The 26,166-nt window shown below is 40.8% G+C and overlaps 1 protein-coding gene across 8 annotated transcripts in view; it reads right to left on the reverse strand.

Annotated features, from left to right (window-relative positions):
- Positions 1-26,166, reverse strand: part of LOC122555988 (guanine nucleotide exchange factor DBS) — a 404,319-nt gene that overhangs the window by 89,263 nt on the left and 288,890 nt on the right. For all 8 annotated transcript variants that reach the window (XM_043702332.2, XM_087993537.1, XM_043702330.2 and 5 more), the window contains 7 exons: positions 20,813-20,882; positions 19,420-19,512; positions 15,579-15,671; positions 10,542-10,667; positions 6,558-6,779; positions 3,377-3,469; positions 364-442 (listed from right to left, as the gene is read on the reverse strand). In XM_043702332.2, the coding sequence (XP_043558267.1) occupies positions 364-442; positions 3,377-3,469; positions 6,558-6,779; positions 10,542-10,667; positions 15,579-15,671; positions 19,420-19,512; positions 20,813-20,882 (776 nt within the window). The remainder of the gene's footprint in view (positions 1-363; positions 443-3,376; positions 3,470-6,557; positions 6,780-10,541; positions 10,668-15,578; positions 15,672-19,419; positions 19,513-20,812; positions 20,883-26,166) is intronic.

Raw genomic sequence — 26,166 nt, forward strand, 5'->3', positions numbered from 1 at the left:
GAGGCTGGAAGAACACAGCAAGTCAGACTGCATCAGGAGGTGCAGAAGTTGATGCTTTGGGGACTTGCAAATAAAGGGGGGGATCCGGCAGATGGTGAAGTGGGGATAGGTGAAAACAGTTGAGGGTATGACCTAGTTGGTCAATGAGTCCCATTGCACCTCCTGATGCTGCCTGGTTTGCTGTGTTCTTCAGCCTCCTGCCTATTTACTTTGGATTCCAGCATCTCCAGTTTTCTTTTGTCGATAATACACCTTTGGGGCAGATGGACATGAACCTAGACCTCTATGGGGCACTAAGATAGGGACACTTCCATTATGCCAGAAGACCTACCATTCCTAGCTATATATTTACATTTTATTTACCTCTGTAAGCTTGCAGTTGTCCTGTCAGTACTTTCCGGATTTCAGAAACCCAAAGGTTCTTCAGTTCTACAGATGATGCCTGTAATTAGGTGTACATTTTCAAATTGGATACAAAATTAAAAAATTAAATGACAACAAATGGCTTAAAAAGAGTTGGGAATTATTTCCACTACAATCACTTAGTTTCATGTTGCAACTCTAGCAGCTGGGGCAGAAATTGTTTGAGAAGGCATTTTCCTGTCTGCTTGCCTGTACCAACTCCAACCACTTTCAGGAATTTCCATCAAAAGTAATGGGGAAACTATCACTGTTAAGAAACTGCTAAGGTGGACGTGGTAGCATGTTGGTGATGTCACTGGACTAGTAATCCAGAGGCCCAGACTAATGATCTGGGGACAATTTCAATTCCCACAATTGCAGCTGGTGTAATTTAAATGTAGTTAGAAGTTATTTTCATAATGGGGCCCTGAACTTGTCATAAAACCCATCTGGTACAGTAAAGTATTGGAGGGAAAGAAATCTGCTGCTATTACCTGGTCTGGCCCACATGTGACTTCAGGTTCACAGAAATGTGGATGATTCTTTAATAGTCATTTTTAATTTTCTTTTAGATTAGATTACCTACAGTATAGAAACAGGCCCTTTGGCCCAACAAATCCACACCGATCCTCTGAAGAGTAACCTACCCATACCCATTCCCCTACCCTATGATTACTCCTGACTAATGCACCTAACACTATGGGCAATTTTAGCACAACAAATTCATCTGACTTGCACATCTTTTGGATTGTGGGAGGAAACCAGAGTACTCAGAGAAAACCCATGCAGACACGGGGAGAATGTGCAAACTCCACACAGACAGTCACCTGAGGTGGAAATCGAACCCAAGTCCCTGATGCTGTGAGGCAGCAGTGCTAACCACTGAGCCACCGTGTCACCCCTAATGGCCACATACATCACTCACATTAAGAACAATTAGGGATGGGGAACAAATTATGATTTTGCCAGCAACATCCACGTCATGCAAACGTACAAATTAGGAGCAAAAGCAGGACATTCAGTCCTTTAAGCATATTCCACCATTTGATAAGATCATGCCCTATTTGATTGTGGCCTCAACTCCATTTTCCTATTTATCCTCTATGTTTTTAGACCCCTTTGTTAGTTAAGAATCTATCTAAATCTCCCTTAAAAATATCAATGAGCCTGCTTCCACTGCTCTCTGTGGAAGACAATTTCACGTGACCATGATTGAAAGAAAATATTTCTCCTCAGCTCCATCTTAAATTCCCCTTACTCTTAGACTGTGCCCTTCAGATCTAGTCTCTCCCACAAGGGGAAACATCCTTTAAGCATTCACCCTACTAAGTCCTCCAAGGACCATATTTATTTCAATGACCTTATATATTTCTAAATTTTCTAACCTCCAAAGGATACAGGCAAAAACCAATTCAACCTTTTTTTCAGAGGATGACACCTTCATGCCAGGAAAGAACTTAGAAAAAGAGCTCTCATTAATATAAAGTGACATCTTCACATTAGCTGACAGATGGCTTAGCTTTTAGATCCCAACAATGTTGAATGTTATAAGCCAACATTGTGTTCTTAGCATCCAGCTACAATAGTACTAAATGGTTAAGACGAAAGGATGCACTACTATGTTATTTGTAAACATTTAGAAGGGCAGTACCCTGGAGATCAAGACTGGAGCTATAAACACGAAATGCTGTAATAATTAGTATCAGCTGAGAAAGTATCAGGCCTAATGGGCATTACTTCCTGATGGTGGGTTTCCCACCCATTGAAATGCCTGTAAGGAACATCTTCCTGCCATTGCCAGCTGCCCCGCAGCCACAGTGTTAATTGGTCGGAGCTGAGACCTGTTCCTCTCACCTGGGAGGAAGTCAGAGAGCTAGCAACTAATGAAACCAGGGGCTTCAGCCACACCAGCTAATGTAATGGCCACCATTGAAGAAAACAGGGCTCTACAGCTAGTATAAGATAGGTTAAAGATAATTTAAAGTATCACAAAGATCATAGTGAAGAAAGGGAACCCCCTCTGAGGTAAATGCTGGACATTGAGCTGCCTTCTCTGCAATTGGCCTCTTCTTTAAATGAAACAAAACTTGTCCTCTAGGCTGTTGTTAGGATATTGTCTGTGACCTCCCCACCCGAGGGAGATTTTGATCCACTTTTGGTAAAATGCAGACACCCTGTTTAATGCTATTACATAGCAATGAAACACTGCATTTGATACTCCAGTGCCAACTCTGACGGCACATTTGCCTACATTGTTAATATCTGAAATCTCCAATCAAATTGGGATAGGCTGTTGAAATGGTAGCAGAGACTTGTCTCACCAATTGTTCTATTGAATTTTTAACATTCCTTTTTGAGTATCTTAGAGACTTGCCCACTGGAAGGCAATGGGCTCCCTCTTGAAAACTAACAACAAGTAAATTAGGATTTAATGATATCTTCGGGATATGACTGCAATTTCAACGAAGGCTTGCATGTTGAAGCTATTAATGACTGCTTCACCAGACTACAAGTATGGCAAAAGGAATTAGTAATAAAATAAACTTTTTAAAAAGCTTTCTCATGCTGTGTTATGTCACATAGGAATGATCCTCTGAACCAAGAAGTAAACCTTGTGCATTTCCTCACTTTTAGCCTCAACACCCTCTTCCACTCTACCCCCACATCTTTCCCTAACCACGTATATGAGTATAAGGTTTCATCTACTTGGGTCCCAACAGTGGTCTCCTGACTCCCAAGATCCTGCTTTTGACTATATGCCAGCTACTGCTTCCCATCAGATATAGGTAGTAGACCATGAGGTATTATTCGAAAAATGCTTAAATTACTCCTAGGGCCTCAATTCTGGAGGGCTGAACAGTTTACCATCTACTTCAATCCCCACCCACACAATACCCTTTGTGAGTCAAAGTCAGCTATAAACTTTATAATTTAAGTAATAAAACTACAATGTGCAGTTTTCAAAATGATTTACCTGAATAATGTACACTTCCTCTCTGCCATTGTACCAGATTTCAAACTTCTTAATGTCTCCTTTTACATTTTCTGTGATACCAACAGCACTCATCTGAAATCATAGTGTGCACATTGTTGGTTAGAGTGGGTCAATGTGATGAAATTCATGCGTGTAGTTCAAGAAATCTACATTCTTTTCTAATAATATTTCTGCATTACATTTTTAATAATTGTTAAAGTTATCAGCAGAAAGTGAAGCTATTTTGATGATTTGCTTGGGGCAGAGATTATCCATCTCTAAAGAAGATTTTACATTCTCTTTTTAAACATGACCCTAAAGTGACTATCCTGGCACACATTTTGGCAGCTCACTCACTGATGCACTCCAGTATTAATGTGGGGTAAAAGGAGGATATCGAAATAGTGTAAAGTATTAATGATTATTGTTGGAAAAAAGTCTGATGTAATTTGCATTGTGTTTAAACATACAATATTATTGTCACAGTTTTTCATTCAAACCTATGCAAAGGAGCAAATATCTACTTTTCTTGGATTCTTCTTAATTACTTGCACCTTTGAAGGAATTTTTATCAGAGCTGAAAAAAAAAGAATATCAACAATCCTAGATGACCAGTGCATTGTCCCATTATAAATCGAATGATAGTCCAGATGAAGACCTGAGGAATTAGATAATGGTTTAGGTCGCACCAGATTCTAGCCTCTGCCTCTTTCATCCAGCATCTCTGCCAAAATCTGGTTGCATTTTGTCAGAAAGGATAATGTTGGGTGGGCAGGGTTTTCCATGCTCAGATTTTCTCAGTCCAGCCTGAGATCTGTCAACTGTCAAATAGTCAGTGAAAGCAGTTATTATGGATTCCTAGCTGGAAGAAATAGAACTCACCTGAGAATTCAGAAATGAGATTTAGACTGAACTTCCTATAAATGGTTGAACTCCTTGAGCACTCATTAGATCCATGACAAAAGAGGGTCAAAGAGACCACACAAAAAAAAAGCTGGAACAACGAAAAGTGTAAGACTGAACAACTTATTCTCCCTCTTCTGATTTAGGGAGTGCTATGTTCAAATAGTTCAGACACCATACAATGGCCCAGACAGTCCTGTGTCTGGATAGTCTTTGGAGCATTGCAGATCCTAGAACTGTACATTGATATCACATGGACTCCTTGGCACAACAGATTTTATGAAAATTCCAGGAAATCAAAAATTTCAATGGTCAATTTGTCTGCATTTGGAATCCTCCCTGAAAGGCCTATAAGGTAAGAAGCTTCAGGTGTCCCAACTGAGTTAACTGGGAAAAGGTTAAAGAATTAAAAGCCTACTATAACTCCTGGGTAACTATTAAGCTAAAGCTCCAAGTCACTATTGATTCCACCTCCCACCTTTCCAAGTACATCTTCCCCTGACCCCTGACAGAACTCTTGGGCAGAACCCTCAATCCAACCCAACGATCCCTGGACCAGATCTGCTTGATCTGAAAATATCTATAACCTGACACCCTTCCCCTTCTTAAAATCTCCCCCACCCTGTCCCCTGCCACCAATCTATCTGCTCTATCTATAAATTTAAACCTTTTGCCAGTCTGACCCCACATATACCTGCCTTTCCCCCACCAGGCTGACCACCATACCAGGAGTAAGTGAGGACTGCAGATGCTGGAGATTAGAGTCAAAAAGTGTGGTGCTGGAAAAGCACAGCTGGTAAGGTAGCAGCCGAGGAGGAGTGTTGATGTTTTGAATGTAAGCTCTTTATCCTGATGAAGAGCTAATGCTCAAAGCGCGTCTCTCCTGCTCCTCAGATGCTGCCTGACTGGCTGTGCTTTTCAAGCACCACACATTTTAACCACCACATCTACATGTGCATGAAACTTTCTTCACCAGCCAACACCCCCATTGCTTCATTGCTAAATCATAAGAAATGCTGTCAAAAAATGGTTCATAGTACATATGTTTTACAACATAGGTTTTGGGACTTAGAAATTGAAGTGTCAAATATAAAAACTGGCATTAGCCCTGAAATAAATACAATTCAAACATATTACGATTAAAGCCATCCCTATACTTGTCTTAACAAGTCAGATGAAGAGATGTAAACACTTGAATAATGGATGAGCTATTGTTAGGTTTATGGTAGAACTGAAGGGTGTTTACTCACAGATGGCAGTTGCAGCTTGATTTGACAAAGATTGCATCCCACTGAATGGAGACAGCTAGCAGTAGGAATTGCTTGTTAGTCAGGCCTGCCCTTAAGATTCTTACCTGTTACATTTACCATTTGGAAGATATGTGGGGCTCCATCTCAGTTTGGATGCATGAGGAAAAAACATTTGGATTTGCTTAATTTGTAGCTAGAAAAATAAATCCACAGTGGACCTCACAGAGATTTATGTCCAAAAACACTGAGCAGAATGAGCTTAGAAGGCAATGAGAACAAAGTTCTGCCAGCAACCAGAACAAAGGGTTGAGGCATCACAGTAGGATTATTTAACCAAAATCCAATAATACAGTCACTTAGAGAAATAGCTGATATATCAAACAGAATTAAAGTGAATTCTGGAGGGCTATGGCATATTTTTTGGTGGATCCCAACAGATTCGATTGAACTGTCAAGATTGCAGTAATGTATAAGGGAATTATTGGGAGTTGGAGTAAAAAGCACAATTAAGTTCATGGCTTAAGTAGTTATAAAATATCAAAATAAGTTACAAACACTTGCTTTGAGTAATTATATTATGATTTACAATAGGTTTGTTCCTGTATAAAGTGTAAATCTTGTGCTGTAGTTCTGTCAGTTAAGTATGGAGTGGTTTGGATTCTTTCTTGTTAAAAGTCTCTAACAGGAGCATAACAGAACATCACAATGTCTTTTGGTTAAGATATACAAAAAGGTCCCATCGATTATCTCAGGTGAATATAAACGATTCCATAAAACTGTTGTGATCAATATCAGAGCAGTTCTTTCTCGTGTCCTGAATAATATTTATCCCTGAACCAACTTCATTAAGAACGATACCTCATAATTATCTCTTTCGTGGTTGTCGGGGCTTGCTGTGCACAAACTGATTGCTGAAATACTTCCATTAAAAGTGACACTGTTTAAAATGCACTTCATTGGGTTCAGGAGCTGCTGATTTGGAAGAAGCTACCGACATTCACATTTTTCTGTTTATATTGCTGATGTACCTTCAATGAATGCTTAAAACTGTATGAGGGAGATTTCTCATGTCCATCTGCATTTTCCTCTCGTTTCTTGCAGAATAGCAGCAATTTTGTATAAAGGAAAAGATGCCTTTGCATTGGTTTGAATCGTGCCAAATCTTTGACCTTGCTGTGAACCTTTTTGTGGTCTGTCCAGACATTGAAAGAGCCTTGCATCAATAACTTCCCAAGGTCATTTAGGTTTCCCTGTGAAAATAACGAATTTCCAAAGGTAAAGCAAAATTAATGCACCACAGGACAAGAATATAAGGTATTCTTTTAAATATCCAATATACATTCATCCATGGGACGTAGCCATTACCAGTCAGCAAGCACATTAAACCATAAGATGTAGGAGCAGAGCTGGGCCTTTCAGTCTGTTCTGCCTTTCAATTAGGTCATGGCTGATCTGACTTACCTCCACTTTTCTGCCTTTATCCCTACAACTCTTGAATCTGTTACTGATTAAAACTCTATCTTACAAACCTTATTGAGTTCTTTGAGAAGGTGACCAAACAGATGGATGGGGGTAAAATGGTAGATTTGGTGTATATGGATTTCAGTTAAGTATTTGATAAAATTCCCCACGGTACACTATTGCAGAAAATACAGAGGCATGGGATTGAGGATGATTTAGTGGTTTGGATCAGATATTGGCCAGCTGTTAGAAGACAGCAGGTAGTGGTTGATGGGAAATGTTCATCCTGGAGTTCAGCTACTAATGGTACCACAAGGATCTGTCTTGGGGCCATTGCTGTTTAGCATTTTTATAAATGATCTGGATGAGGGCATAGAATGATGGGTTAGTAAATTTGTGGATGACATTAAATTCAGTGGAGTTGTGGATAGTGCGGAAGGATATTGCAGGCTACAGTGGGTCATAGATAAGCTGCAGAGCTGGGCTGAGAGGTTAATGCGGAAAAGTGTGAGGTGAATCACTTTGGAAGGAGTAACAGGAATACTGGGCTAATGGTAAGATTCTTGGTAGTGTGGATGAGCAGAGAGATCTTGGTATCCATGTGCATAGATCCTGAAAGTTGCCACCCAGGTTGATAGGGTTGTTAAGAAGGCATATAATGTGTTTGGTTTTATTGGTAGAGGGGTTGCGTTTCAGAGCCATGAGGTCATGTTCAGCTGTACAAAACTACTGGTGTAGCTGCACTTAGAGTATTGCTACAGTTCTGGTCGCCACATTATAGGAAGGATATGGGAGCATTGGAAAGGGTATAGAGGAGATTTACTAGGATGTTGCCTGGTATGGAGGAAAGGTCTTATGAGAAAAGGCTGAGGGATTTGAGGCTGCTTTAATTAGAGTGAAGAAGGTAAAGAAATAACTTAATAGAGATATACAAGATGATCAGAGGATCAGATAGGATGGACAGTGAGAGCCAGTTTCCTTGACGGTGGTGGCTAGCTCGAGGGATCATAGCTTTAAATTGAGGGGTGATAGATATAGGACAGATGTCAGAGTAGGTTCTTTACTCAGGGAGTAATGGCATGCGATGCCCTGCCTGCAACATAGTCGCCAACTTTAAGGGCATTTAAATGGTCATTGGATAAACATATGGGTGATAATGGACTGGTATATGTTAGATGGTCTCAGAATGGTTTCAGGTCGGTGCAACATCGAGGGCCAAAGGGCTTGTACTGCACTGTAATGTTCTATGTTCTCAGCCTTGAATATAATTAATGACCCAGCCTTGATAGTCCTCTGTGGTAAAGAATTTCACAGACTGACTACCCTCTGAGAGAAGAAATTCCTCCTCATCTTTGGCTTAAAGGTGATTCCTACTCATAGACTATGCCCTCTGGTCTTAGATTCTTCCACAAATAGAAACAACCCCTCTCCTCTCCACATCTACTTTGTCATCCACCTTTAAGAATCTCATACATTTCAATAAAATCAATTCTTATTCTTCTCAAATCCAATGAGTACATGTCCAACCTATTGAATCTCTCCTCATAAGGAAGTCCTACATTTCCGGAATCAATCTAGTTAGCCTTCTCTGGACTTCCCTTCAATGGCGGTATATCTCGCCTTAGGTAGGAAAACCCAGAATGTTCATGGTATTACAGCTGTGAACCGACTGATCCCCACTAGTTTAGATTACATTACAGTGTGGAAACAGGCCCTTCGGCCCAACAAGTCCACACCGACCCGCCGAAGCGCAACCCACCCATACCCCTACATTTACCGCTTACCTAACACTACGGGCAATTTAGCATGGCCAATTCACCTGACCTGCACATCTTTGGACTGTGGGAGGAAACCGGAGCACCCGGAGGAAACCACGCAGGCACGGGGAGAACGTGCAAACTCCACACAGTCAGTCGCCTGAGGCAGGAATTGAACCCGGGTCTCTGGCGCTGTGAGGCAGCAGTGCTAACCACTGTGCTACCGTGCCGCCCACCATGGGTTCTGGGTTTCCACTAGTTCTGGATTTCCATCCTGAAAATATTCCCTTTATCACAACTCTATGTTCTTTATTAGTAAGCCAATCTCAAGTATTGTGTCATTCACAAACTTTGAAAATGTCCCCACCCAACAACATCTAAATAATTTACGTAAATTGTAAATAAATGATAAAAAGCAAGGATCCCATTGCTGACATGCGGGAACTCCACCTCAAACCTTTAGCCTGCAAAATATTCATAAAACATTATTTGCTGTTTCTTAACATAAATTCTTAACATAAAAGGGGACATAAATTTAAGGTGAAGGGTGGAAGGTATAGGGGAGATGTCAGGGGTGAGTTCTTTACCCAGAGAGTGGTGGGGGCATGGAATGCGCTGCCCGTGGGAGTGGTGGAGTCGGAATCATTGGCGACCTTTAAGCGGCATTTGGATAGGTACATGGATGGGTACTTAATCTAGGTTAGAAGTTTGGCACAACATCGTGGGCCGAAGGGCCTGTTCTGTGCTGTATTGTTCTATGTTCTATGTTCTTATCCCTGAGCCAATTTAGAATCAATGTTGCTTCAGTCTCTTATCAATGAACTATAACTTGCCTCACAAGTCTGCTGTGTCACATATCTTTTGGAAATCCATGTACGTCACATCAACCATCCCGTCAGCAACCCTCACTGTTATCTTCACAAAATATTCCAGCAAATTCTATTAAGAAATCCATGCTGACTTTCCAAATCAATCTCCTTTTTCCATGTGACAATAGTAGCATGGAAAATTCTAACCCAATAATTGCAGAAATTAGCTGACTACGTATGTTAAACTGACTGATCTGTAATTGCTGAGTTATATCACATGGAGTGGGTTGACTTTCAGTTACTGGCTGTGATTTTTGATTGTCATCTCTGGTTTCTAATTTCTCTTTTACCAGCTGGCTGCCCAGGACACTGTCCCACTCTTACCATCTGCCTTCAGTTGTACCAATAAGCAATTGTTTTGGCCATGCTACAAGTACACACCGTCCATGGCCATCAAGTCATGGCATGTGACTTGCATATGGAGTTTCTGGTCCCCAGATGGGCATGCTTCAATTGTACCACCAAGCCTCCACATTACTTTGCTGCTTTAACCTAAAGTAAAAATCAACATCTTGTCAACGTCTAGTGAGACAGCTGAATACTGACTTCTTTCCTCATTGGCAATGTGGAGAGATTAATTCTAAAACAGAGAGCGTTGGACAAACTCAGTTGGTCTAACAGTGTTCTGTGGATCCTGAAGACCTTTTCTTCAGAACTCTAAATTCTGGTGGAGGGTCCTGAACTGAACAATTCATGTTTCTCTCTAATCAATGCTGCCAGACCTACTGGGTGTTTCCATTATTATTATTATTTTATTCTAGATCCTAGCATTCATAGTACGTTGCACCTTTACTAACACTGCTTTCTCAGTTTCACAAATAAATACTATAGACATTGAAAGGGTTAAGATTTAAAGGGAAAATCTTATAAAAGCCAAGACAAGCAGTACAGATAGAATAGATTGCACATCATCCAGTGCTCTTACCTCAAACCCAGTGATAGCAATTTGATGCATGGAGTCATTCACTGATTTAATTATACTAATCATTGTCTCCAGTGCTTCCTCTAGTTCTGCAGTGCCTTCTGAGTTTTTACTGCACTTTAGCATTTCCTAGTAGAAACAATCACGATCTTAATGGGCAATCATACTATAAACTACATCATACAATCTATGTGAAAATTATGTTATTTTGTTCATGCTATGAAGGCAATTTTCATTTGCAAGCAATAAAAGGATGAACAGTGGGCAGGATGTGGGTGTTGGCAGCTGTATCCTAAATCCAATCTGTATACTTTTCATGATCGCTGTGATCGCTGAGGTAACAATACAAAGTATACTCTGAATACACAGCTCATTGATTTGAATATTATGCCATTTGCCCATGGCTTGTAGCAATAATTTCAATTAAGGTTTAGTTTTCACAACAGTGAGAATTAAAACATTGCATCACAGGAAATGTGAGTGCAGAGTCCACAGTTGAAATTATATAAATGGTCATAACTATTAAGACATTAAGCCTGCAAGTGCCTCCCAAAAAATGGCTTCAAAAACTTCATCCAGGTTTAGAATTAGTTTAAACATCACTGAAAATACAGCTCAAAACGTTCACTATGTATGTTTGATGAATAGATTCAGACTTTAGCCAGAGACACAGATGGGAATGATAGCAGAAAAATCATGTAATTTGATCCCTATTTGCATAAATAAAAGAAACTTCCACCTTTGTTTGACAGTGGCTGCAGTTGCCAGATCGAAGTTCAACTGAAATAAAATTGAAAGCAGCAGTACATTGGAAAGCCAGAAGCTGCTCAGTTCTGTTGCTCTTACTAACAATTTTTCAGCGCAAGCAGTGTTCGTTGACTTTTCTTCTTTATTTGTGTTTACTCATAATGTCAACATGTTCAGAATGTCACACCCACTTATTATAATCATCAATGTAAGTTGTTGTCCAGACAATCAAATATTATGGGTTTGAACTACACTGACTAAATAAGTAAGTACTAAAATTTTATTGGATAAACATAGGAATATAGATAACAGGAGTAGGAAAACCATTTGGCCCTTTGAGCATGCTCTGTCATTCAATATAATCATAGCTGATGATCCACATCAGTTCCCAGCTCCTGCTTTCTCCCCATATCCTTTGATCCCTTTAAGCCTAGAATCATTTCTAATTTCTTCTTGAAACCATTCAATATTTTGGCTTCAACCACTTGAAGCCTAGCTGAATGATGATACCTACCCCAGCAACTGAAGCCTAGCTGAATCTTATATTGCTTTTCTAAGGTTGTTACAGTAGTAGTGTGGCTCTTTCAACAAACCATACCTGGCATTTTCTCCTCTGTGCACATATCACCTCATACCACCCCTCTTGCCTCTCAGTTAAAATCTTTGTTCTATTCCACCCACCAAACTTCAAAGTAATTTTTATCATTAAAATTTGTTCATTATTTTCATCCCTCAGCTTGTGCACTAAATGAATTTTCATCCTCAACACAGAGAACATTGAAGAAACTCAGTTGTTTGGCAGCATCTATGAAGAGAGAACATGGAGTTAACATCTTGAGTCTGGTATGGCTCATAGTAGACTTGAAATGTTAGCTCTGTTTCTCTGCCCAAAGATGCTGTCTGCCCTGCCAGTATTGTGTGTGTTTGTTTCAGATTTCCAACATCTGCTGTATTTTGCTTTTATTCAAACTTTCATCCTCAGTGATTTAAGACTCCATCTCAGTTTGTCACACTTTTTCTGAGTTCCCTATCCTTCTTGCTTCCCTTAATTCTCTTCCTCCAACTTAAATTGATGGTCACCTATTATTTTTCCAACTCCCGTGGCCTTGCTATTCCATGCTATCTTTAAATAAACTGTTTTTGATTACTTTCTTGCATTCACCATCTATATCCAGCTTCCTACTCCCACCCCTGCATCCTGTCTGTCTTGGAAAAAAATGGTCTCAATTCACTTATAACTACACTTTGACTATTCCAACAGTCAAATCTTTGACCCTTAATTCGCCATATAATTTCTGGAGCTGCTGATCTACTCAAACACGTCTACACCTCCACTTTGAATGCCCTAGTCATCATCAAACTGTTAGTCTCCCTCATCCTAGCTGTTATCCTTATTATCGTCTTCATTTCTGCTTCCCTACGTTCAAGACATATTAGCTTGAATAGATGTGATGTAAAACAGTTTAGCCATTCACTACTCAATTTGACTCTTCAACACAGAGCATAACTAGGTCCTGTTTTAGTGTGCAAAAACTGTTCACTATTTCAGGATAATTCTGGAATGTAAAAGAAATCCCTTTTTTTTCTGTATTGCAAACCATTCACTGAAGATCCTATCCGTGTTGCCTCCACCTGTCATGACCTGTGAACATGTCAGAGACTTTGTTGTCACTAAGATCAACGCTATCTAATTATCTGCCTCTGCCACCAATGTTTAGTTCCTCTATTTTAACACATTTTTGACGGTACAACTTTGTCCACTGACAGAGCCAACAGTAGGGTATTGAATGAGGAGGGACAAAAGTGCCATCGTGTCTCACTGTCATATGTACGCAATTTCCCCTGCTTCCAGACAATGCAGTTGGCTCTCAATGCAGACCTCCATCAATGGAGCCATGTCTATGGCCATGAAGCACTGCCAGATGGTTGAAGATGCAATTAGTGCCTACACAGAGAGACTTATCAACACATGCAAGTTAACATCAGAAATATTTATGCATAAACTGAGAGTGATATACAGGCCTTTCTCAGTGCCACCAGAATGTTCTCAAATAGGTCATCTTCTTCTTCTCTCCATCTCACTACACATTAGTATATTCCTTGGTTTCACAGCTGGGGTGAAGGGAGTCTGTTTGCTGTGGAGCCTGTTGATATTGGAGATTTGGTGGCATGTCCCCAGAGAAGCTTGTGTCAACACAGGTCAGATGTGTCAAGAGTTTCCTGTAAGTTGACGCTCGTTAGCTTGGACTTCCAAGGATCAGAGGAAGGAAGACAGGTAGTGTAGTGGGGGAGATGCAAGGCCTGGCCACCTCTGAAGTAACTCAAGTAGAAAGTGAAGAAGGACCTATGTGTATGGTTCCACCTCCTGCTGGGTGCTTCCTGGCACTGCACTATGTCCTTGTGAAGAAGGGGCACCTATACCAGGACCCCATCACCATTTCTTTGATCCTGGGTACCAATGGGTGAGACAATAGAGTGAAGGTGTACGTACATCTCCAATTTACCCTGAGGGTGCTGGATCTGACTGCCCATGGCAGCCACCAACCTTTCCATGGAGGCAGGCAGATGGTTATCATCACTCACTGCACTACTGCAGCTTTTGGGCAACAAGGACCATTGCATCCCTCAAATCTGTCTGCTGTTCCTGTTCCTCTCGATGCATGTGGATGAAATCCCTGATTGTTGACACAATAGAGTCCTCTCATCCCTGGTGTTGCCTGTTTTCTGCCACAGATCCACGTGTCAGCTGTTTAGGCCATTTCTTCCTTAGCCAGCTGTGCACCTGTTGCTGTGAGGTACTCACCAGATGGTGTACTCATGCTCTCTGTGCTTATAGTACCCCCCAGGTGTAAGTATCTGAGCTGGTGGATGGGGTGCAGGAGATAGCCTTGCCAATGCTTCCTCTGAGGTTTGGTATACTTATTCTCAGATGTCCAGGACGACCCTTCTGCTGAAGCTGGGCATTTCTTCACAGAGGTCTTGGGCAGGCTGGTGGAATCTGCAGGATACGAGAAAGAAGGAGTCATGGTCAATGTTTAGAAGTGGTGTGCAATGAATGAGACTGACAGCATGGTTAACAGGAGAGTTGCAGTGGAATGGAATGTGGTACTTACTCATTTGGTGGGACATGAATGCCTGCCCATTTCTGCATGCCCATAGCTAGAGTCCCAGTCTTGTGCAAGGCCAAAATTCTCTTTTTGTAGGGGGTGAGCACCCAGATGTTGGGCAGCACACCACCCATATGTGTTCACTCCATCCTGTTATGGGGTAATAAGAAAATGGGAAGGATGAGTGAGATGGAATTGGCTGGCACAGCTATTAGTGTTGGTGCAAGTGAGGGGAAGGTGATGAGGTGTTGTGAAGTACAGGGGAGGCAGCAGAGAGACCATGCAGGGTTAGTGGTGTAGGAGGTTTGGAGGAGGAGTGAGTGATGGAAGGTATGCAATAGTGAGAATGTCAGAACCCACAAGTCTTGGTGGGGAATGGATGCATCTACAGAGATGGAGTGAGTATGAAGTGGCAGAGAGAAGCATGTGACACTTACCTGGTGGAACAAGAAGATCATTGACTTGGTTTCTGCACTGCTAACTGTTCCTCTGCATCCCCAGGAAGCAACCTCTGACCAGACTGCCAGGATCTGATGGCTCAGCCTCTTCTGCCACTCTTCTAAGAAGAGAATTCTTTGTCTCTGATCCATCCTATCCACCAGAATATCCAGGTCTCTGTCAGAGACTCACTGTATCATCTTCCCCTTCTCCAACATGTTCGCGCTCAGTCCTTGAAAGAACAGCTTCAGAATGCTACTGTGTGTCCAGGTGCACAATTGGCTTTTACACATGATGTGGGCGCAAGAAGTGTTGGTGTTTCAGAAGTGGCAAGTTGTTCTGGGAATGGTGCATGGTAAAATGAGTGGGAATTGGAAGTGCAAAGTGCCATAGGGGTGCAGTAGCTAATTAATGAGGTGAGTTTGGTAAGATAAAGCAAGAAATCTTGTAGCAATAAACCCTTGAAGAAGCTTGTTGCAACTTGGACTTAGCTGAAACAGACATAAGATTCAACCCATAGTGGAAGACATTTGACACATCAATTTTCTATCTGTGCAGTAGGATATCATACCGGAAGAAGGTGAACTAATTTTTTTGATGTAAAAATTTTCAAATTTTCATTACCCTTTTCAAAATCATAGGCATGGTCCCTGTGATATTAAAATTATCCAAAATATTGAGAAATATATTTTAAGAATAAAACATTCTAACAGTCTAAAGGCAGCTCTTTATCAAGAAGCCTCATTACCTTTAGAAGAAGTTGATACTTTGTAATCCTTTGGACAGGTTTCAGCAGATAAGCATCCAGTGAGAGTTTATGATCCAATTTACGTTGGCACTCCTGGAAAGAAATGACCAAATAACAAAGCTTTCAATTCTAGCAACCTTTAAGGAAGCCTTTTTGTATTAAATACTGCCCCAGTTCTTTCACATGCAAATAACAGATTATATAAAGCAGAAACCTACTGGATACAGAAACACAATTTAAAGAAGCAATATAAAAATTCAGAGGAAAAGGGTTCAAAAATAAATCTGCCTAAGAAATTGGCAACTTTGAAATGTTTCTCTGAAAAGCCTGTGCACTTGAGGTGATGGTGAAAGGGCTAGAGCTTTTGAATAGGCAGTTGCTGATGGATGACTTGAGTCTGGAGTTATCCTTGTCTCATGATATAGGAATGGAGTGCATTTTACTGGGCTACTAATACAGAATTTGAACTAATAATCCAAAAACTTTAATTCAATCTCAAGTAGTTCATTAAGTAAACACAGAATACAAAGGTGGTATCAGTCTTTGTGACCATGTAATTACAAAATTATCCTAAAAACTCATTTGGTTCACTAACATCATTTTTGAGAAGGAAATTGGTCACGCTTATCTGGATGTTGTGAATTGAAAGCCAAAGGACATGTGAATTGACAATCAGTTTGCAAGGGTTCTGAAAGGCAAGTGGGCATGTTGCTAGGTTAAGAAAAGGTAGAGTTATAGAAAATTAATAGAAATTATATAAAGTGTCATCAATAAAGGAAATGGAAGGGGTTGGGACAAAAGCAATATGAAATTACAACAGAGAGAGATTTACCATTGAACTCAATCAAGAGAGACATAGGGGGATTATACTTGATATCCAATTATATCAATTGTATTCATATCTAAGAAGGATTACATTCAGCTATAATCATGCTTAAATATGTCAACATTTCATCTTTGTAATTTCTGCAAATTCTACAGGTGGAATCTTTACAGGCGCCTGAACAATGTGGGGTATGGCATGAAATTGGAATGTACAACAAACCTATCTCCATGCCAACAGCAACTTGCTGCATCTTTTAAGCAAGTTCCAGGCAGTGCATAATTCCTGCGGAGTTCGTAGTGTCTGCTGTTGTGGTGGGTAACAGCAAATGAATGAAGATATTGCAAGCAATAAGAAAACTGGTACTGCATGAGCCTTTCTGGGAGGAAGTCTAGTAGGAGAGATATAATGAGTGTGAGATATTGGAAAGAAGATTGGTGGCGGGGTAGGGAACATCGTTGACCTTCTTCTTACATTGCTGTGTATTCCTCCAGATGGCTGAGACTGCACCAGCCTATTTGGCAACTTTGCATCAAACTGAACAGATCTGGGGCCATTGCTTCTACTGCTGGACCTGGAGAAAAGGACGCCCCCACCTCTACAACAGGATCTCAAAGTTCCTGCTCACAAAATTGGGTGCCAAATTTCCTTTGTCTGCTACATCAGAGACAAATGTGAAGACAGCTCCAGATGAACAATGCTTGTCTGGGTGTACACTGGCCTTTCACAAATGGTGGTGGCATCAGGGATGCTGGTCAATTCCAGTACGTTTTGGGCAGTAACGAGCTGTTCTGGGAACGGCACGTGATAAAATCGGGCTAGAATCAGGCAAAATGGTGCCATAAGGTTGGGTAGGTCATTCATGAGGCAAGTTTGATAAAATACAACGAGACCTTGTGGCAAAAAATCCTCCAAAAATCTCAATGGAACTGAGACTTAGCCAAAACAAAGCGAGATTCAGCCTTATGCATCTGATGTAACAATGGAATCTCTGGAATTCCAGTATTAGAATTAGAATTAAGGTTATTGTCATATGTACTCAAATACAGAGACACATGAGGACAGCGAAAAGTCACCATTTCCAGCACTATCTTAGGTGCAAAGATACCTAGGTACAATGTCCTAGGTATTTGATCAAATTCCCAGTGCCTCAGTTGCTCAGGAAGGCAGGGAGATGCATAAAAGCACAGAGAAGGCAGCAGTGACAAACAGGACCCAAACAGTTTCTTCACAGGAAATTCTAGTGGTTCCTGACCCCTTCAAATCCACCCTGCTTGTGATCCCAAAACCCACAACAGTTCATGACAGGGAGGGTGAACCAACGTTGATGCAGAAGACTCTCAGCAGACATGGAACCTCCAGGCCTGAAGGCACCAAAAAGAGGGAGAAATAGAAGTGGTGTGTACATGAAGGATATTGGAACTTTAATGAGACACAAGTATTATGGAGATAGGATTGTTGATGCTCAATGGTAAGATTCTGAAGTTGCCATTTTTGGCTTGAGATGAAAATTGGGAAATCTTTTCTCAAACATTTTCATTCTTACCGCATTTTTCCCACTTCCTCGATGTAATTGAACAAAAATAAGCCAAAGTTTGATAAATTAAATGTGATGACCAGAACCTGAGCAAAAAGCTCATTTAAAGGGAGCTTTAAATTAGGGAAGGAGAACAAAGGCAGAGGAGTTTAGGGAGAAAATATAAGAGTTTAGGTTGAGTTACAATGGGGAAAAAAATTTGGCACAAGAGGCTAGAAGAATTCAGGAAGTATCATAGAGCTAAGAAATGTTACAGAGGGAGGTATAGACAACAATCCCTGACAGAGAAAAGAAGTAGAAATATTAGACAACATTACAAAACCAACAGGATGGCTGCCAAGATTTTTCTGCTGCATTTGCTATCACATATATCAATCTGCTCTACATTATAAAAGGGGAGAAAGTGAGGTCTGCAGATGCTGGAGATCAGAGCTGAAAATGTGTTGCTGGAAAAGCGCAGCAGGTCAGGCAGCATCCAGGGAACAGGAGAATCGATGTTTCGGGCATAAGCCCTTCTTCAGGAATGAGGACAGTTTGTCCAGCAGGCTAAGATAAAAGGTAGGGAGGAGGGACTTGGGGGAGGGGTGTCGGAAATGCGATAGGTGGAAAGAGGTCAAGGTGAGGGTGATAGGTCAGACTGGGGTGGGGGCGGAGAGGTCAGGAAGAAGATTGCAGGTTAGGAAGGCAGTGCTGTGTTCGATGGATTTGACTGAGACAAGGTGGGGGGAGGGGAAATGAGGAAACTGGTGAAATCCGAGTTCATCCCTTGTGGTTGGAGGGTTCCTAGGCGGAAGTTCAGGAATGAGGAAAGTTTGTCCACCAGGCTAAGATAAAAGGTAAGGAGGAGTTCAGGAATGAGGAAAGTTTGTCCAGCAGGCTAAGATAAAAGGTAGAGAGGAGTTCAGGAATGAGAAAAGTTTGTCCAGCAGGCTAAGATAAAAGGTAGGGAGGAGTTCAGGAATGAGGAAAGTTTGTCCAGCAGGCTAAGATAAAAGGTAGGGAGGAGTTCAGGAATGAGGAAAGTTTGTCCAGCAGGCTAAGATAAAAGGTAGGGAGGTTCCGCCTAGGAACCCTCCAACCACAAGGGATGAACTCGGATTTCACCAGTTTCCTCATTTCCCCTCCCCCCACCTTGTCTCAGTCAAATCCATCGAACTCAGCACCGCCTTCCTAACCTGCAATCTTCTTCCTGACTTCTCCGCCCCCACCTCAGTCTGACCTATCACCCTCACCTTGACCTCGTTCCACCTATCGCATTTCCGACGCCCCTCCCCCAAGTCCCTCCTCCCTACCTTTTATCTTAGCCTGCTGGACAAACTTTCCTCATTCCTGAAGAAGGGCTTATGCCCGAAACGTCGATTCTCCTGTTCCCTGGATACTGCCTGACCTCCTGCGCTTTTCCAGCAACACATTTTCAGCTCTACATTATAAAATACCTACAAACATACTATCTGAAAAATTTGAAAACATAAAAATTGCACCTGAAAGAATTGGCAGTCTCCACACTGTCGCCAGATAGCCTCTGAACGTGGTTTATTTTGACAATATTTTTCATAAATTTGTAATTCTTCTTTCTGTTGAAAAAAGTTAGAGACTTCTTTGATAATAAAAACGGAAACAACTGCTTGAAAGATAGAATCGAAAAATATAAGTACACAATTAGTTTAATTTTATTGGTTTACCCCTTAGTGGTGTACAATGACTTAGAAACCAAGAGAAGCATAGGTATAATTATTTACAACTAATTGCGGGACTTGGGTGATTTTGTAAATCACCTTTCACTAGACTTTCATGGTTCCTGATTCCCTATGATGCACAAGATATTTTTGTATTCTTCCTTGAGAGTTGCAGTTTCTAATGTGTGATTAACTACTGTCCGATCCAGTCAAATTTAATCAAATTAAGTGATACTGCATTGAGGCCAGTGCATAGAAACTTGCTCACTCTGACCAAAGTTGAGCCCTGGGCTTCACTAATATCAGGCAACAACTCCTGACATGGTTCAAGTTTCTGGGAGGCTTCACAAGCAGTAATAGCGTGGGAAAGGAGTAGCAAGGCCAGAGCTGGTGTGGCCAAAAGACTCTTTACAGGGGAGAACATTTTGCTCCTCTTCCCACCCCTGCAAACCTGAGAGGGCTTCAATGGTGATGGTGGTTATCATCATCAGGTCTTTGGGCTTTGCTGGACAAAAACAACACCAAGGTATTCAGATCTGAAAATCACTAGAAAAGACACAAAGGCCTCACTTTGTAATTCTATCCATCCACCTCACATAATGTGATGTGAAGGACCATGTCATCACCTCCTGCCTCATTTAAACTATTTAAATTTTGACTTCACCTGTTGTGGGTGCTGTTTCTACCCTGTCCCTCACAGGAAGTCTCAAAATCCCTGAATGATACAAAGAGATGGAGACCCAGCATTTTGGGAATTGGTCACTTTGATCTTTGGACCTAGAGAATAGGCATGCCCAAGTCTTGATCTGGGATGGTGATGTTATTTTTCAGACCAGTGGGCACAAAAACTTGGTGATATTCAATGGAATGATTTGTTGTTCAAGCCTATTTGCTGAAGTCAGTTTTCTAGGAGAAAGTGAGGACTGTAGGTGCTGGAGATCAGAGCTTAAAAATGTGTTGCTGGAAAAGCGCAGCAGGTCAGGCAGCATCAAAGGAGCAGGAAATCGACATTTCGGGCAAGAAAAAGAGCTAATGCCCAAAACGTCGATTCTCCTGCTCCTTTGATGCTGCCTGACCTGCTGCACTTTTCCAGCAACACATTTTTAAGCTCTGAAGTCAGTTTTCTACATGTTCAAAGTTTTCATTAGTTTTCTCAGAAGTCCTAGTTAGGAGGTGGCAATGGAAGAGATTTACTTACCCTTTTTAAAAAACATTTTCCAACAAGTTCAGGGTTCTCCATGCAATTTTCAAGCTCTTTAAGGAATATCCTTAAAAATAAAAAAGTATATAATTTAACAAAAACGTGAGAGAAATATCATTATAGAATTTACTGAATTCATGTTTCCACCTCCCTTCAGATCCAAAGAAGAGTCATATTGGACTTGAGATGCTTCTCTCTCCATAGGTGCTACCTGATCTGCTGAGTTTCTCCAGCACTTTCCATTTGTATTATTGATTTTCTTCATGCTTTGGAGGTAGTCGAGTGAAGTGGATTGTATGCCCATGCTCTTTGTTGAATCTGCTTGATTTTCATTCATTGAATTGTAGTATTGTTACAGCTCAGAAGAAGGCCTTTCAGCTTATCACAACTGCACTGATTCTATTACCCAGGATAGTACAAAAAACAGTACAACACAGGAGCAGGCCCTTCAACCTACCAAGACTGCAGTGGTACATGATGCCTTTCTAAACTAAAAAGCTACCTATTTGTATATCTGTCAAGATTTCACTTAGATGTTGCTATTGTATCTGCGTCCACCACCTCCTTTAGCAAAACATTCCAGGCGCTTACAACCTTCTTTGTAAAAAATGTGCCTCTCACATTTCCTTTGAATTTATCTAAAACTTACATCCCTTAGTAAGTGACATTTCTACATTGGGAAAAAGACTCTGGCTATCCATTCTGTCCATGCCTCATAATTTTGTAAATGTGCAACAGATCACTCCTCATCCTCTGACATTCAAGTGAAAACAAACCAAATTTGTCCAATCTCTCCTCATAGCTAATGCTGCACAAACCAGGCAATGTCCTGGTAAACTACTTCTGTTCCTGTCCATAATCTCCAAACCCTTCTGGTAGTATGGTGACCGTAACTGTACACAATATTCCAATTGTGGACCAACTAAAGTTCTGCACAGCTGCAACATGTCTTGCCAAATTTTATACTCTATGCCCTGACCAATGAAGATAAGCATGCTATATGTCTTCTTGACCACCTTATCCATGTGTTGCCACTTTCAGAGGACTGTGGACTTTATATTTACATCCCTCTGTATGTTGATGATATGTAGGGTTTTGCTGTTTATTGTACACTTCCCTCTGCATTAGATCTCCAAAACTGCATCACCTCACATTTGTCCAGATTAAACACCATCTGCCATTTCTCTGTCCAAGTCTCCAGCCTACCTACATCCTGAATCAACTGACAATTCTCCTCACTGTCAGCAGTTCCTCCAAGCTTTATGTCCACGAACTTACTATTCTGTCTGCCTACATTCTCCTCCAGATCATATTTATATAGTAGGGGCTCCAGTGCTGATCTCTGCAGAACACCACTGGTCACAGATCTTCAGTCAAAAAAACACTCTTCCACTGTTACTGTTTGTTTTCTATGATGAAGCCAGTTCTTTATTCATCTTGCCAGCTCACTATGGAACCCATGTGACTTCACCTTTGTATCAGCCTTTTTTAAGTCCATATAGATAACATTTATTACTTTGCCCTCATCAATAATATTTGTCACTTCCTCAAAAAAATTCAACAAAGTTTGTGAGACACAACCTTCCACATCACAGAGCCATGTTGCCTATTGCTGATAAAAGTCCATATTTTTTCAAATGTCAGTAAATCCTATCCCTAAGAATCTTCTCTAATAATTTCCCTAATCATTGATATAAGGCTCACCAGCCTCTAAATTCCCAGACTATCTCTATTACCCTTTTTAAACAAAGAAAAAACATTGGCCATTCTCCAGTCTTCTGGGAATTCTCCCATGATGTAAGAAGATACAACGATTTTGCACAACGCCCCCAACAATTTCCTCCCTCATGTCCTTCAGCATTCTGCAATGGACGACATCAAGTCCTGGAGATTTGTCTACCCTAATACTTTTCAGAACACGCAACACCACTTCCTTTTTTATATTGACATAACCTAGAATATCAACATTCCCTTCCTGAGATTCATTATCCACCATGTCCTTCTCCTTTGTGAACAATGATGCAAAGGACCTCGCTACTTCCCCTGGTTTTACGCATAAAGATTCTCCTTTATCCTTGAATGGATACACTTTTTCCAACTACTTTTTTTTAGCTTATGTATATATAAGTATTATATATATTTACTTATATATATACTTGGGATTTTCCTTAATCCTGTTTGCCTAAGACATTTCATGACTCACTTTAGCCCTCCTAATTCCTTGTTTGACTTATTTCCTGCGATTGTACTCTTCAAGGACTATGGCTCTCTTCATTTTCCTAAACCTTATGAATGCCTCCTTTTTCTTTTTGATAAGAGAGAATATGACAGCTGTACTGAGGGAGGATACCTTGGAGTGTTCATCCAGCAAGGCCTATGGAGCTCAGGAACAGGAAAGGTGAAATCAGTTTGGTTGGATTGTCCTACAGACTTTCCAACAGCCAATAGGTAATAGAGGAATAGATATATGGATAGATTATGGAAATATCTAAAGACAATTGGGTTTTTGTGGTGGGTGATTTTTAATTCCCTTATATTGATGAGAACTCACTTTTTGCCAGAGGTTTAGATATGAGAGAGTTTGTTATATGAGTTCAGGACGGGTTTTTGAAACAATATGTAAATATTCAACAGGAGAAAAGGCCATACTTGACTTGGTATTGGGGAATGTGCTTGAAATTTTAATGGGGGTGGGGGTGGGGGTGGAGGTTTGGAAATGTCTCCTTTTTCTTTTTGACTAAGCTCTTAATTTCTCCTGTCATATAAGGTTCCTGAATCTTGCCATCCTTATCTTTCATTTTCATTGGATCATCTAATTAACTGGCCTTCAAAAGGTTCACACTTGCCATGTATGGATTTATCCTCAAACAGTTGTATCCAATTCACAGTCCCCATTTCCTGCCTAATATTGTGGTAGTTAGCGTATACCCCAATTTAGTACTTTCACATGAAGACTACTCTAATCCTTATCCATATGTCACTAAAACTTACGGAATTATGATCATTGTTCCCAAACCTTCAGCCCCCCCCCGCACCCCCCCCCCCCCCCCGCAATTAAAATTTCAAGCACATTCCTCAATACCAAGTCAAGTATGGCCTTTTCGCCTGTTGGATATTTAGATATTGTTTCAAAAACCCGTCCTGGACTCATATAACAAACTCTCTCATATCCAAACCCCTGGCAAAAAGTGAGTTCTCATCAATATAAGGGAATTAAAAATCACCCACCACAACAACCCTATTGTCTTTAGATATTTCCATAATCTATCCATATATCTATTCCTCTATTACCTATTGGCTGTTGGAAAGCCTGTAGGACAATCCAACCAAACTGATTTCACCTTTCCTGTTCCTGAGCTCCATATGGCCTTGCTGGATGAACACACCAAGGTATCCTCCCTCAGTACAGCTGTCATATTCTCCCTGATCGGTAACACAACTCCTCCACCTCTTTTACATCCTTTTCTATCTCACCTGAAATATCTAAATCCTGGAACATTAATCTGCCATTCGTTTCCCTCCCTAAACCAAACCTCTGTAATAGCTACAACATCATAGATATCTGAATTAATCCAAGCTTTAAGTCCAACTGTCTTACCAGTCATACCTCTGGCATCAAACCATATACACCTCAGATCACCAGTCCATGTTCAGTAACCTCTTCCTAAATTCTTCTTCCTCTTAGATTCACTGGCCTTAGTCTCTGACTCTTCCTTGGTCATTTTATTTGCCAACATACTGCTCTGATTCCCATGCCCTTGTTACACTAGTTTAAACACTCCCGAGTGGCACTGGTAAATCTGCTAGGATATTGGTGCCTCTCCAGTTTAGGTGCAACACGTCCTTCTCATACAGGTCCCACCTGACCCAGAAGACATCCCAACGATCCACATACCTGAAGCCTTCCCTCCTACACCACCTCTTTAGCCAACTATTTAACAGTGCTATTTTCATACTCCCAGTCTTACTGGCTCATGGCACAGGAAGTAACTCTGAGATTCCAAACCTGGAGGTCCTGCTTTTCAACTTTCTACCTAACTCCCTTTGCAGGAGCTCATCTCTTTCTGCCTATGTTGTTAGTTCCAAGGTGGACCACAACCTTGGCTGTTCACCCTTCCCCTTCAGAATATCCTGTGCCCACTCAGGGATATCCTTGATGATTGCACCATTTGACATTAGTGACTTTGATTGGGTACTATAAAGTGCAGGAGGTCTCCTGTCCCAGATTACTGTCAATGCTGCAAGAATGAACATTTACATAATCATGTTATAGCACATGCTAAACATGTGCATGTTCTGAGTTTGATAAATTAATATTCTTTCCTTGTTTCATACCTCTACATATCTGATTAATTCAGTTGAAATCTGACTGGACAGGTTCAAACTTGGAATTAAGCAAATAGTGGCCACAGATTCAGGAGATGATAACGCAATCAAAGATTCTGCAGAGAAAATGATAGGAGTTTGCAGTTGCGTCTGTGGATCATTTTCGATGTTAACCACCTTGGGACCAGGATAAAAAGATGAATGGTCAATAGTTTAGCAGGTTTGGGATCAAGAGCATATGAAGTGACTATCATAAAAATACCAACAAGAGGCGTCTAAAGAGAAATAAAAAAGAAATATTAGACATAGGTTCAAAACTCAGCAAGGGACAGGATTGTTGATTTGTGGAAAAGTGGGGAAGCTACAGAGGAAGGTAAATAGATAGCAACAATCTTAGTGAAGAAGAAATTCATGACCTCCTCACATTTCTTGTTGCAATTAAAAATGGAAGAGAAGACAGGTGATTAGTAACAATGAAAATATGATAATCATGAGTTAATTGCTAAGAACAGTGATTCATTTATTCTTTTAGTAAGTTTTTTTTATTCTTTCCTGGGATTTACTATTGGTGGCAAATCCACTAATTGCTTGGTCACTAATTGTCCTTGAAAAATTGGTACTGATCTTTTTTGAACTGTTCACATAGTGTAGTTACGCACCCACTTTGCAATCAAGGACAGAATTGCTTGATTTCTCACCCAGCGGTACTGTCACTGCACTAGTGGCCCAGATGCTCAGCTCAATACTTTGGAGCCATTGATCCAAACCTCAACCTGGCAGCTGCTGGAATTTAACTTAAATTGATAAACCTGAAATGTAAAGCTAGTAGTGGTGACTATGACTTCTACCATCGATTGTTGTGAAAACCCATCTGGTTCATTAGAGTCCTTCAGAGAAAAAAACATGTCAGCCTTAGCCATCTAGCCAAGATAAGTGGAATCTATAAAACTTACCTGACACACACATACACAGAGACACAGGCAGACAAATAAAAATTATGAGTAGCGGAAAACAAATTGTGGTAA

This window comes from Chiloscyllium plagiosum, unplaced genomic scaffold (assembly GCF_037043375.1).
Source record: "Chiloscyllium plagiosum isolate Xiang-an unplaced genomic scaffold, Cpla_swu_hap1 HiC_scaffold_13, whole genome shotgun sequence".
Classification (NCBI taxonomy): domain Eukaryota; kingdom Metazoa; phylum Chordata; class Chondrichthyes; order Orectolobiformes; family Hemiscylliidae; genus Chiloscyllium; species Chiloscyllium plagiosum.